At 46.2% G+C, this 12,857-nt stretch overlaps 2 protein-coding genes across 2 annotated transcripts in view; both read left to right on the forward strand.

Annotated features, from left to right (window-relative positions):
• The first annotated feature begins 229 nt into the window (after window positions 1-229).
• On the forward strand, window positions 230-7,654 carry LOC118563049 (serine/arginine repetitive matrix protein 1-like). The gene is made up of 5 exons (XM_036136644.1): window positions 230-434; window positions 2,118-2,198; window positions 2,669-2,839; window positions 5,388-6,807; window positions 7,497-7,654. Exons 1-5 carry the CDS (start codon window positions 339-341, stop codon window positions 7,637-7,639), a joined length of 1,911 nt encoding a protein of 636 aa, XP_035992537.1. The 5' UTR covers window positions 230-338; the 3' UTR covers window positions 7,640-7,654.
• An 845-nt stretch (window positions 7,655-8,499) lies between these two features.
• The window catches only part of LOC105915743 (peroxisome proliferator-activated receptor gamma coactivator-related protein 1), a 7,220-nt gene continuing 2,862 nt past the window's right edge, over window positions 8,500-12,857 (forward strand). Inside the window, exons 1-5 of the mRNA XM_036136646.1 lie at window positions 8,500-8,533; window positions 8,654-9,434; window positions 9,515-9,688; window positions 12,511-12,574; window positions 12,668-12,789. Of these exons, the coding sequence (XP_035992539.1) occupies window positions 8,500-8,533; window positions 8,654-9,434; window positions 9,515-9,688; window positions 12,511-12,574; window positions 12,668-12,789 (1,175 nt within the window). The remainder of the gene's footprint in view (window positions 8,534-8,653; window positions 9,435-9,514; window positions 9,689-12,510; window positions 12,575-12,667; window positions 12,790-12,857) is intronic.

The raw sequence follows: 12,857 nt of genomic DNA on the forward strand, positions 1-12,857 counted from the left end.
GATACACGTTAATTGCTTTATCCGTGACTGTCATGTGTGTTGTTTTTTTATTATCTAATAAATGGTCAGATGTCCTGAGTAAAAATCTGGATCTGTGGTCTATTAATGGTCACAAGAGAGAAAAACGTGTTTCTACTTTAGCAGATCTAACCGACACCGTAGAGCAGTGCGGAAGAAGCCAGGCAGCTGACCCAGAGTCAGTCTCCCATCTGCCGCCTCGCTCTTCGCCGTGAACGCGGTGCTGGTTGGGATCTGATCCGAGATCAGCCGCGGCAGCTCGCGCCTTCCCGCCGGCTGACCACGTGTCTCCGTCCGGCCTGCTGCTGCCAGCGGGACCCATGTGGCGGAGCAACATGGCGGCGCCGGAGAGGGGCGAATGGAGCGATTTAACTACCGGCAACAGCGGATGTCCGGCCCGCGGCCCCCTCAATGAGGTACCGGTGCCCTCACCTGAGATAGACCGCCATCAGATGGAGCGCGCAGGGGCGTTTTTGGTCGCCGTGTTTAGGCGCGTTTCCTCCGCCGGTCCGCGAGGCCACATGCGCGCATGGCGACACGTGGCCGTAGTACTACCGAGGCAGAGATCAGGAAGACGATCCACTAACCTGACTTTGTGGCCAAGGCGACGCCTTACTAGGGGGGGTTAATCAGCTGTACTGGCATTCATTTTTGCCCCAAGACATCCTTTATGTTTGTGACCAAGTTGATTTATTTTCATACGCACATTAAACGCTTGTACAGCCAAAGGACAGGATGTTCCAATGAGGCTGCTTCCGGCCATCTGTAATTATTATTAAAGTATTTGAAGCAAGATTAGACTTTGAAGCGTTCAACATTGTGCCTCATGTATATCCGGCGTACTGGGGTCTTGATGGTGGCTACACTTTCAGGGTGGATGTGCTGATTTTCCTACCATAATGAGCCCCAAAGGAAAATACAGTTTTCCTGTTATTATTTACAAGTTTAAACAGTTTCTTTGGATAGTAATGAAATGCCCATCATCCTGACTAGTTTGTGATTAATGACTGTACCACTGCAGGCATGGAGCTCCTTCCTTCATGATTTTTAACGAGTTTAGCTCCCCCTCTCCTTCCTGATTGGGACTTTTCTGCCACGATGATGCCTTTAGTATTAAACTCTATTACACAAGTTGATGGTTTAACAATTTACCGCAGGATGAGTAAAAAAACACATACATTTTAATTCAAACAGTTTATTTAGATAGACCCAACACACGTCGTCTCCAGGCACTTTACAGTCAAGTCTATAGTTATTCAGGCACACTGGTAAAAAGGTTTCCCATTCAAGGAAATTCACTCCTCCTTGGATGGATCAACCAAATAGTCCAGTAGTTCATGTTTTTAATTGTTGCTTGACTGTTTTTTTTTTTTCCAAAACTGATGCTTGATCAACCCTACACTAAGTCCAGATTTGATAAGAAATAATGTTGGTTGATCTGTTAATTTAATTGGTGAATTTAATATATAAAAGAAATGCAAGCAGAATTTGTTTGCCTAAAGACAAGTTCTGTGTCAGTGTTTTTTACATTGTGAAAGTGGACCTTGCTGTTGCAAGTGGGATCTTTTGGTTAGTAAAATGACTACAAGTCAATTAAACTGACATTCTAACCACAGAAAGGCAGCTTATAAAAGCAGAGACAAGCAAGGAAACAGTTAGAGCACTGCATTTCAATAAAGAACTGTAATTTGAGTTTATATAAAAGTATAATGTTGTCCCCTATTGGCATCAGTTTCTGTCATTTTCTACCATAAGTTTAGAATTGTTAACAAAAGAAATCAGAATAAGCATGGTTATTTGTATCTTATTTTCTGACATTTCGCTGCATCTCTAAGGCGCTGCTTAAAACTCTTCAGCTGGTTTCCTACTAATAAATCAGAAGTACATGTGTTCTCATAGCTGCAAAGTGAGCCACATCAGGAGTTTGCTGTTTTCCTGCCTCTTATTAAAACCGTCCTGGGTAGAGTTTTTACTGTTAAGGCTTAAATATGAGTTTAGTTTTTTTTTTTTGCCCTCCTGGGATTCATTTTGTGAAAAGAGTGTGCTGTTTGTCGATTGTTTACCTTTGGGTCTGTTTTTTTTCTTTTGTGTGCCTGCAGTTGGTCCTGAGCAGAAGTCACGGGGAAAGCGTGGAGCGCTCCATCTTGGCCATCTTTGAAGACGCCACGGTGTCGTCAGAGGTCTGAGTTCAAGCTTATAATAAAAAATTGTCACCATGGCGCCATAATTAATTTGTCCCACCGCTATTTTTTCACAGTTAAAAAAAAAGGACATATTTTTTTGAGACAGGATATTATCCTCTAAATCCAGATGAAAGCAAGTTGCATAAAGGTTTATATTTCTGTCACTGAGAGAAGAAAGTGTTTGACTGCATAATTATGAAGTAGAATTTGGTGGAGCTTTATCAGTAGCAAAGCACAGGGTTTGTTTTAGTCGGTTCAGCAGCTTTGCTCACATCTTAGGGCGGATTTTGGGCCACTTTTCCGTACGGAACCTCTCTAAAGGGTCAGGTGATGATAATGTGACCCAGAAGGCCTTTCCCCTTAATTTCGTGGACCTTTTAATGAAGGTCCACGAAGTCACAAATCAGCGCTCCCGTCGTGCTGACAAGGTTAGACGGATAAATGTGGCTGCTGCCTGTCTTTTGCAGAGCACTAATGCTGCAGAGGAGGGAAGTGAGAGCCTGCTGCGCGCCCTGACCGAGATGCTGGACAGAGTGGGGCAGGATGGAGACGCTGATGAGATCTTCTCCCCGTTCGACGTCCTGCCGAACACTGACCTGCTGCGCCACGCCGAGCACAAAGACGAGCCGCGCCTTCAGGTGGGGAGGGAACCGAACAATTTTTAGCATTAATGTCTTATTCCTTTTGACCTTTTTGATGATTCATCTTAAAGTTTCTTGAAATGCTGGCACAACAAATAACCGCTGTGAATTATTGAAGTCTATTAATATTTCCCGTTTAAATTCAATTCAATTCAATAAAATTTTATTTATATAGCGCCAATTCATGAAACATGCCATCTCAAGGCACTTTACAAAGTCAAATTCAATCATATTATACAGATTGGTCAAAATAATTCCTATATGAGGGAACCAGTTGATTGCTTCAAAGTCCTGACAAGCAGCATTCACTCCTGGAGAAGCGTAGAGCTACAGGGAGAGTCATCTGCATTGTCCATGGCTTTGCAGCAATCCCTCATACTGAGCAAGCATGAAGCGACAGTGGGAAGAAAAAACACCAATTAGCAGGAAGGAAAAACCTCCAGTAGAACCAGGCTCAGTATGAACGGTCATCTGCCTCGACCACCTGGGGGTTAGAGAAGACAGAGCAGAGACACAACAAGAGAGACAAAAAAGCACAGAAGCACACATTTAAACGTAGTAGATATGAAATCATTCAGCCTCCAGAGCTGAAAGGAGCATTACATCCTCTCCTCAAAGTTAAATGTTAGCATTTCGAGCCATGTAAGGTGAAATATTTCTCATTGCCAACGTTCTAAAGGAACAAAGGAAAACAACCACAGACGCTCTGGCTCGTTGGCAGATTTTGAACGAATGAGGCTTTGATTTTTATTCCCCCTGTGACTGTTACTACCGTCCTCTGGCTCTGATGCTTATAGATCAGCTTCACAGGGTCACCGCTGTGGAATCACACATTTTTTGATGTAGAACCGAGGTTTTAAACCAGACGAAGCAGTCTCCTGTCAAAGTTCTGATAAAGTCACTTATCATGACAACATGATAAGCTTTAGCTTTTATTAAGACGGAGACTTCAGCCGACGCTCCTGCAGCAGGTGGAAGCAGCTTCTTATTGTCAGGGTAATGTACACAAGCAGCACTGACCTGGAGCCCACGGCGGAGATGCGCTCAGGAAATGGCCAGGGTAAAATAGCAGGTTCTACCCACTGAGCTATATAATACACTGGAGTGCTAATCGCCCGCTGTTAGAACGAGTCGCTTTAAAGCCACCAGCCGCCATATTGGTACTCCCTATTTTCCTCCTGTAACTAGGGAATATGTGCGCTACAGCATCGAATAACAAGGATTTTCTCATGTTCGGGGGGGGGGGGGGGGGCTTAGAACTTTTAAAATGTCAAATGCCGTATACTTTTATGCTATGTTCTAAAACTATCAAGTACTGAGAAAGTCATGTGCTGAAACATTTTGCATTTTATTTATATATATATATATATATATATATATATATATATATATATATATATATATATATATATATATATATATATATATATATATATATATATATTTAATATGAATAACATGTAAAATATTTCAGCGCATAATTTCCTAGTAGCTGATAGTGTACAAAGATTAATATCAATGTTTTTAAAAATTATTTATTATCAATATTCTGGCTTTTAATATCGATATACCTCCCAACCCCTAGGGGGCGTTATTACAGTGCGCCATTACTTTTTCACAGAAAGGAAGTGCAAGTGAGACGAATTTGCTGAATGGCCGACAGGATTTTAGAAGCGCCTTCGTCCCTAAAATCAGACGTTTGGGCACATTTTTGGGTTCTGTTATACGTTAAATGCATTGAACCAAATGCACTTTATTTTCCTATTAATATATTAATTCAATTCAATTTTATTTATATAGCGCCAATTCATGAAACATGTCATCTCGAGGCACTTTCCAAAGTCAAAATCAATCAGATTATACAGATTGGTCAAAAATGTCCTATATAAGGAAACCAGTTGATTGCATCAAGTCTTGACAAGCAGCCTTTACTCCTGGAACAGCGTAGAGCCACAGGAAGCTCTACGCTATAGTGTTCAATAAATTGAACATAAATATAATATTTGGCTGGTTTTGGTGATTGAATGACTCTGAGCATTAATTAAAAATAAATAAATTTAGTTATTGAAGTCAAATCAAGCTGAGCTATACCGAGAATCGTATCGCATCGGCTCATCCTTGATGATACCCAGCCCTTCTTGTGACCATGGTGATGGCTTTAAAAAGGCCCTTCGTTTCTCCGTAGCTTCCTAAGGGACGCTTACCCAAACATCAGTGACGGTTCCTCCATTTATGTGAGCCTGTGTGTAGTTTGGCACCTGTGCGCGTGAGCAGAAATCACCTAAAAGTCAAAGTTCCTGCAGTCATGCAATGGTGGAAAAATGACTGAATCAGTAAAAGCTCAAAAATGGACCCGTCCCTTCATGAGCGCTTGGCTTTATTTGTGCAGCAAAGATGTTCTTCGAAAGCACCTTTAGACGTCAAAGTGCGACCCCCAGTCCCTCCTCATGATGCAGACAGGTTCCTCCATGCGTAGTTTTTTTTTTTTTTCTACCAGCCCTAGGAATCATTTTCGACCCATAACTCCTGTCGCTCTCCTCTTCAGGAACCTTCGCCTGCTCACAGACTTCGACCGAGGCCCAAGCCGCCGAACGAAACCGCGACGACCCGTCCAGATGGGAAACAGAAAGCAGCGAGGCGCGGTCCCCCCCACACGTTTAAGAAACACAACCAGACGTCGTCGTGTTCCAAAACCACGAGGCCGAAGGCCGATGTGCAGGTTTTCACCTCCACGTCCCTCGTCAGCTTGGTGAAACTCATGCATCCCTATTGCCTGAAGCTGCGCGTGGGGAAGGAGGACGAGCCGCGGGGGAACAAGTCCCCGTTCGCCCAGGAGGAGGTGTGGCGGTATGAACGGCCCTCCGAGGAGAGCGACGAAGAGATAAACGTCGTGTCTGAGGACGAGGCGCCTGTGAAAGGGACACAGGAGGAGGAGGAGGAGGAGGGTGGAGGAAGAGGGAGCGGCTCGCCGCTGAAGAGCGTGCTGCTGAATGGAAAACCTTCCAGAGAGAAGAAGAGGGTGAGCTTTGGTCCGGTTCACGTGGCTTCGTTCGACGAATCAGAGGAGGACGACTTTAAGGGGGGAAACCTAAACTCAAGCGAAAGCGTTCCAACCCAGGATGATCCATCGGGTTCAGCACCTCCACCTTCAGCTCCGCCCTCAGAAAGAAGGGAGGGCGTCGCCCAGGAGAAGAAAGGGGAGAAAAAACCAAAGTCGCTGAGCCTGCAGGAGTACAGGCAAATTCGGTTTACCAGAGGACCCCCGGTGGAGAGACAGGGGAACTACAGCACCAGGTGGCCGCGCCTGTCCGAGCTGCCCAAAGAGCTGCCCCCCATCCTGATCCTCTGCGGACCAAACGCAGCACCTGTGGTCCGGCGTGGTCCAGCACCTGAACCCAGAACCTCCCCCGCCGCTCCGCTGCCTGACGCCGCCTCCAAACGCGGCGCCGGTAACCCGGAGAGCGGGAAAAGTCCAGCGAAGAGGCCGCAGCGTCTGAGTAGCGATCCTCCGAACCCGGTCCTCGTCCCCCTGCCGGCTCCTCAGACGCTCTCACCCCCCTCAGAGCCTGTCGGCCTGCACAGCAGCAGACACCCACAGGACATCCTGAATAAATCCTCCGCTGCACCTCCTGTGAGATCCTCAGAACCAAAGCCTCGAGCCTCCCCTCTAGAAAAGGACGTTAGGGATATAAAGGCCAAGCAGGCTGAGCTGGCTCCACACGTCTCCTCTGAATCTCCTCGGGGATGTGGGCTGGGCCGAACAGAGGCGGCAGAGCAGTCCTCTGGTCCGGATCCAGGGAGGCGTGTAGAGAGCCGCTCCCTAACACCGCCCCTCAGCCAGCCTCCGTCTCCCACAGAGGCTCACATGATGCCAAAGGAGGAGTCTCCAGACTCCACACGACGTCCTGAGGAACCAGAACCTCCTCAGTCCCGCTGCCGGGAGGACCGTGCTGCTTCTGGATCAGGTAGACTTCATAGAAGATGCATCACTTGAGGTTTTATTTTACAGACTGCTGATAAGATAAGATAAGATAGGCTTTATTGATCTCACAATGGAGAAATTCACTCGTCACATCGGTTCATACAAGAATGTGCAGAGTAGGACAGGTGCATTCAGTTATATACAGTGAATCTTCATATATACAATGGATCAAAAAAGATACAAAAAAATACAAAGAGAAATAGGAATGGGCATATGATGTCTTATTTACATTCTTTTTACAGTCTATATATATATATATATATATATATATATAAACATATCTATATACTTAAATATATACATATATCTATGCGCCGACATACATACGTACCTACACGTGTATATATGTGCATATACATTGTATACATTTGTACATACATACATACATGTGTACTGACTTATGTTCAGGTGTTGATAGCAGCAGAAGTCACTACATCAGGATTATTGCACGGGTTGTAGGACAGTGTATTAAATAGATTATTGCACCTTGGTTATTGCACATTAATGTGCAATAACCACATTAATGTGCCACATTAATAAAGAGGGAACAGTTCAACTCACCCACCCACAACTTCTCTGAAGCTTATTGCTGCACATCAGACCTTAAACATAATTTAATGCGATGATGATTAAAGCTAAATCCTTTCAGCTGACTTTGTTCTTCTCCGTCAGGCATTGAAGCCGCTGACCTGACCAGCCTGCTGGAGCAGTTTGAGGAAACACAAGGTGAGGCGGCAGCTTCACGGCTGTGCTCAGTCTGGGAGGTTACATGTTCATTTTTATACTATAAAAGAATAAATGTGATTCGATCATGAGGAAAAAGGCTTTTTAAAAAACGTTTTCCTACCTGCAGCTGCACGATTTCAGAAAAAACTACGACCCTGTTGCTGGAAATTGCAGTTAAGATGTATAACGTTAATTTGGACACAGTGGGGAACAGTTCAGTAACCTGACAACAGCCAGATGCATGTCTCGCTCCGCCTAGCCTCACTCACATACATCTGGGACCTCTCCGTAGGAATTGCCTTTATTGAAGGCTGGGGCTCATCAAACATTCTTGCATATGATTGGATAAGCCACTTGTCTGTCATCTTTATTGACGTGCTATTTCAACCACTCACACCGAAGCTAACCCGTGACGCTGATGAGAGCGACGCAGGAAAAAAAACTGCGGCTCTAGTGGTACGCGTTTTTTGACAGTGAGCTGACAGGAAGAGGGGGGAAGACAGGCGGCAAAGCGCCGCGGGTCGGAGTCGATCCCGGGCCGACCGCGTTGAGGACTAAAGGCCTCCTAATATGGTTTGCGCTAACCGCTAACGGTTAGCGGCTAACCGCTCGTTAGCAGCTAACCGCTTGCCAAATCCGGTCGGGAGAAGGGCGAAAATATGGTTTCCACCAACAAAAGCCTTCAGAGGCGTTCTCTGATGTTCTTTTAATGAAACAATATCAGGTAGATTGGACAACACAGAAGAAATAGCAGCATCAATGTTAACGCTTGCTTCCTCGATGCGAGCCGCCATTGTTGTTGGAATCTCACGGTCGCTTCTCTGCTACGTCACATCCATGAAACACCCGCCCTGCGTCCTGATTGGCCAGACCATAAATTTGGTTGGGGAAATCACTTTCAATGGGCGATGTCCCAGATGTATGTGAGTGGAGCTAGGCGGAGCGAGACATGCAGCTGGCTGTTGTCAGGTTAACAGTTCAGCGCACAACGTTATAATTTTTGTTTTTAAAAATTCTATTGAATGTTTTGCGTTTTATGTCGAAGGATAAAATTAAGTCTGATGACCCACGTGTCTGTCCTCCTTTTTTTCTTTTTGGTCCAGCTGTAGATGATGGCATTTGCAGCGACGCCGCTTCATCCTCAGTCATTGAAGGGAACCATCAGCTGGACCTGGACAGACCCGGGCCTGCAGGATCAGAGCAGACCTCTGAATCGCCCCTGAAGCCCACTGCACAGACCCTGAAACCTCAAAGCACCGATACGAGTCTGGAGGATGTCCAAACGCTGGACGTCCCCGAGCCTCTGAGCGCTGAAATCGTTCTGAGCACCCAGAAGAACCAGCAGAACCCCAGATGTAGAAATCCCTCTTTGAAGCCCATTCAGATTATCGACCCACGCCCTCTACCACCCAGGAAGGCTCGGATTAGCCAATCAGAGCCGTCCGCTGCTCAGACCTCGCCTCACGTTTATTCATATTTATGCTTTGATCATGACTACTGCGGTTCTGTGGATCATCCTCTACAAGCCAAACAGCCGCCTGAAGCCACCGCAGGACCGGAGCCGACGACCCGGGGCTCAGGAGCTTCTGGGGACGGTGGCGGCCATCTTTCAGATAACCAGGCGTCGGTGCCGCTGCAGCGATCAGATCAAACCAGGACGGCTTCAGAGGCCGATACCAGAGCAGGAGAGGCGTCTCCTCCCACAGCTGCCGTACAGGGAGGAGGTGGAGGTGACGGAACGGCCCTCTGCGGTCTCCCCACACCCCCGCCCACCCCGCCCGTCAGAGGCAGGAGCAAGAGGAGGTACCGAAGAAGATCTCCTCGCTCAGACTCCAGCTCCTCGTCCTGCTCCTCGTCCTGCTCCTGCTCTCCAAAACGACCACGGTACTCCTCGTCCTCAGTCCTCCTCAGGTTCTGGTTCGGTCTTCGCCGCGTCGTTTAAACTCACCGTGTTTGTCTCACAGGGTCCGCCGCGGGCGTTCAGAGAGCAGCTCCTGTTCCTCCTCCCCCTCCTCCTCCTCCTCCTGCGCCTCCCCTCCCCGGCGCTACCGCATGTCCTGTTCAAGATCCTGGTCCCGGTCCAGATCCCGATCCCCGTCTCCGCAAATATACCACAGGAGCTGGAGAGAGGTGCCCAGGTGAGCTGCTTTTTGTTGAAGCGTGTTCTCCACACAGAGCTCTGTTCGTCCTCAGCAGCCGCCAGAGTCGATTTGAATCCTCCAGAGTTCAGGATCTGTTGGTTTCCCGGCTGTAAGCTGTTTGTTTGGGCTTTGGTTGCTCGCTCACGTCACTGCCCAGCTGTTTAAGATGAATCAGGGAAGACCAGTGTTGTCTACTTGGTCTGTGAAGTTATCCGACTCACTTCCAGATCTGGACAGGTATGGAAAAACGAAATAGACTGGTGAAATATTCCTTGCTCTTTTTTCTAAATCATCCACCTGGACATGTAATTTGGAGGAAGAGCATTAAATAACGACCGCAGTCAAATGAAAACACTGCAAATCAACTAAGGCTACGTTCACACTGCAGCCTGAAGTGACCCAATTCTGAATTTTTTTTTTTTTGCCCATATGCGACCTGTATCTGATCTTTTTATGACAGTCTGAACAACACAGATAGGATCTTTTCAAATGCGACCCAGGCCACTTGGATATGTGGTCCTGAATCCGATACGTATCTGATCTTTTCTAATGCGACCTGTGTCTGTACGGCCGGGTCGCATTTATCCGACCTGTACCTCACCGATACTCAACAAACGTCATTATTCTGCGTCCTGCTATGCAGAAGCGGGAAGAAAAACGACACCCATAGAGGACAACAATGAGAAGAGCAGTCAATGGAGGGAAAGCTCCTGTTAGAAAATAAATTAATGACCGCAAAATACGCGCCAGCATTATAATCCATGTTTATTTCTGCAAACCCTGAGGACGCTTGCTACGTGTGACGTCATCGCGTCCTCGAGTGCGCATGTGGGACACTTAGGTTGAACGCATTCAGTTCACACAGGAGATCACATACAAGTCGCATTTATTTGGAAATGTAAACGACCACGCAAAAAAATCAGATTTCACAAAAAAAAAATCGGAATTGAGCATCAAGACCTGCAGTCAGGGTCCGAAATTAACAGTCGCCAAATGCGAGTAAATTTCCCGTTTGGCGAGTGAATTTCAGAGGGCTAGCTGCCACATGGCGAGTAAATGTTTGTACGAACGCTGGATCAGAAAACAGATCTGCTAACCAGATACAGTCTAAAACGCCAATTAGTCTGTTTATAAGTTTCGTTCTTATTTATTCTGATTTTTTTTAACTACCTGCGCTGCGGTTCTGTGCTTCACCGCTCTTACTGCGCCTCCCCCGCCCCCCCCACTCAGAGAAAGGTGCTTTTATCAGCGGCCAGCCTTCAAAACGTGAATCGCTACGTTTAATGTCCTTCCACTCGTACCAAAATGTCCCAATTAAAGTCAGTAGGAGAGTCGGTAACTGTTTTTCATGCTCTTTTGTTTTTAACGACACAGGACCAGCGGTGCTTCAGTGGGCGTGGTGCGTTGCGCTTGAATTCAGGTGTGCAAAATTACGTTACATGTAACCTGTAACATCGGGGGCGCAGCGCACGAGGGTAAAATCCAGCAGCTAGATCAGCGTAAAGACGCAGCGTGAACCCTGAGTGCTTTAAGTGTTGCAGCTGAGGGGAAAAATTTGAACCATACACAGGGGCGGTTCTGGACAGGGGCCAACAGGGGCCTATGCCCATGTAGAACTGTTCCTGGCCCCTGTTATGGCCCCTGTACTAAAAACATGATGTTAAATTTCTTAGGATGATAAATGCTGACAAAGATAACGTGACTGACTGGTCATTTGGATCAGTTGCATTTTTTTCGTTTATGGTTTTACCCAATAATAAAATAACAAAATAATTAAAAAATAAATATAAAAAAAATAACAATAATTAAAATCAAGCTGTTTCACGTTAAGCTCCCGTTGTATTGAGAAAAGATCAGGGGTCTGCAACCTGCAGTTCCAGAGCCACAATTGGCTCTTTGGCTTACTTAATATTTTAAACGATGAAATGTTGACCTGTTAAGTTCCCCCCCCCCCCCCCCCAATCTTTTGTTCTGTGCCCCTGTGAAAAAACACTGGCCCCACCCTGACCCCCCCTGCTAAATTTGGTCTAGAACCACCACTGACCGTACTGGCTTGATGAAACTCTGCCTCATTCACAAATAAGGCCAACATGGATAGAATAATGATAATCTGTAGTGTTTTTTATCGGCTGGATGTGAATCTGATAATTCATATTGTGTCTTTTATAATCAACTACAATATATATATTTTTTTAATTCAGGAAACAAAGATTTCTCTTCCAGGTTCCAGTCAGCCACGCCCCCAACCATGCCCCCCATAATTAACATAATTTCACTCTTAATTTTTATAAAAGTTGAGGTCTGGTCAAAATTAATATTTTGGCCGGTAAAAAATATGCCTGGCCGGTTGATTTTTACATCTACCGGCCAACTTGGCCGGTGAATAACAAAGTTAATTTCGGACACTGCCTGCAGTGTGAACGTAGCCTAAAACTGCGTGTTTCCTCGCCAGTCGGTTCCACATCAGGAACCAAATCTGACAATTGGAATCTGCCCTGGTGGGACTTTCTGGATGGGCTCTGAACTGAAGGTGGCGCTTCAATGGTGGGGGGATGCCAGAGATTTCTCACTGGCTGAAAAATCCTTCAGTCATCTCTGAGCTTTTCCTTCTCTGCTGCGCATTTTCTCTGTAAGCTTTAAAGGAAGGCCTTCAGAAAGCCTAAAGGAAATCTGATAAAAACCGCTGACTGATTTGAAGTAATGTCTACAACAATGTGTGGATTGAAACCTTTACACAGTACTGGATGCATGTGACAAAAACATGGAGATCACACCAAGCTTCATCTCTCAAGAGGTGTTGTGTTCTCGTCTTCCTGCAGCAGCAGAGAGTCCAGGAGGCGCAGCAGGGAGCATGAGATGAGGATTCAGAAACTCAAAGCCATAGTGGGTACATTTTCCTCCATGTTGATGCTGAATAGGGTTTGCGTATTTTTTTTTATTCAGCTGGCTGTAAGTCGGTTTATTTATCTGACGCAGGACGAGCGCAGGGTGGTGTACGTCGGCCGGATCCGCCGAACGATGACGCACGATGAGCTGAGAGAGCGCTTCTCTCAGTTCGGAGAGGTGGAGTGCGTGTCGCTCCACTTTAGGGATAGTGGGTAAGTTCTCAAAGTTAGCCTTTCTTTACTTTTTATACGTTAGCTGATAAACAGTATTAATATGAATA

This window comes from Fundulus heteroclitus, chromosome 5 (genome assembly GCF_011125445.2).
Source record: "Fundulus heteroclitus isolate FHET01 chromosome 5, MU-UCD_Fhet_4.1, whole genome shotgun sequence".
NCBI classification, from domain to species: Eukaryota; Metazoa; Chordata; class Actinopteri; order Cyprinodontiformes; family Fundulidae; genus Fundulus; species Fundulus heteroclitus.

Bases quoted from the DNA above. Each gene is read 5' to 3' on its own strand.
- LOC118563049 (XM_036136644.1), top strand. From the start codon at position 339: ATGTGGCGGAGCAACATGGCGGCGCCGGAGAGGGGCGAATGGAGCGAT. The intron at 2,199-2,668 runs GTCTGAGTTCAA...TGTCTTTTGCAG, and splicing joins ACGCCACGGTGTCGTCAGAG to AGCACTAATGCTGCAGAGGA. The intron at 2,840-5,387 runs GTGGGGAGGGAA...TCTCCTCTTCAG, and splicing joins AAGACGAGCCGCGCCTTCAG to GAACCTTCGCCTGCTCACAG.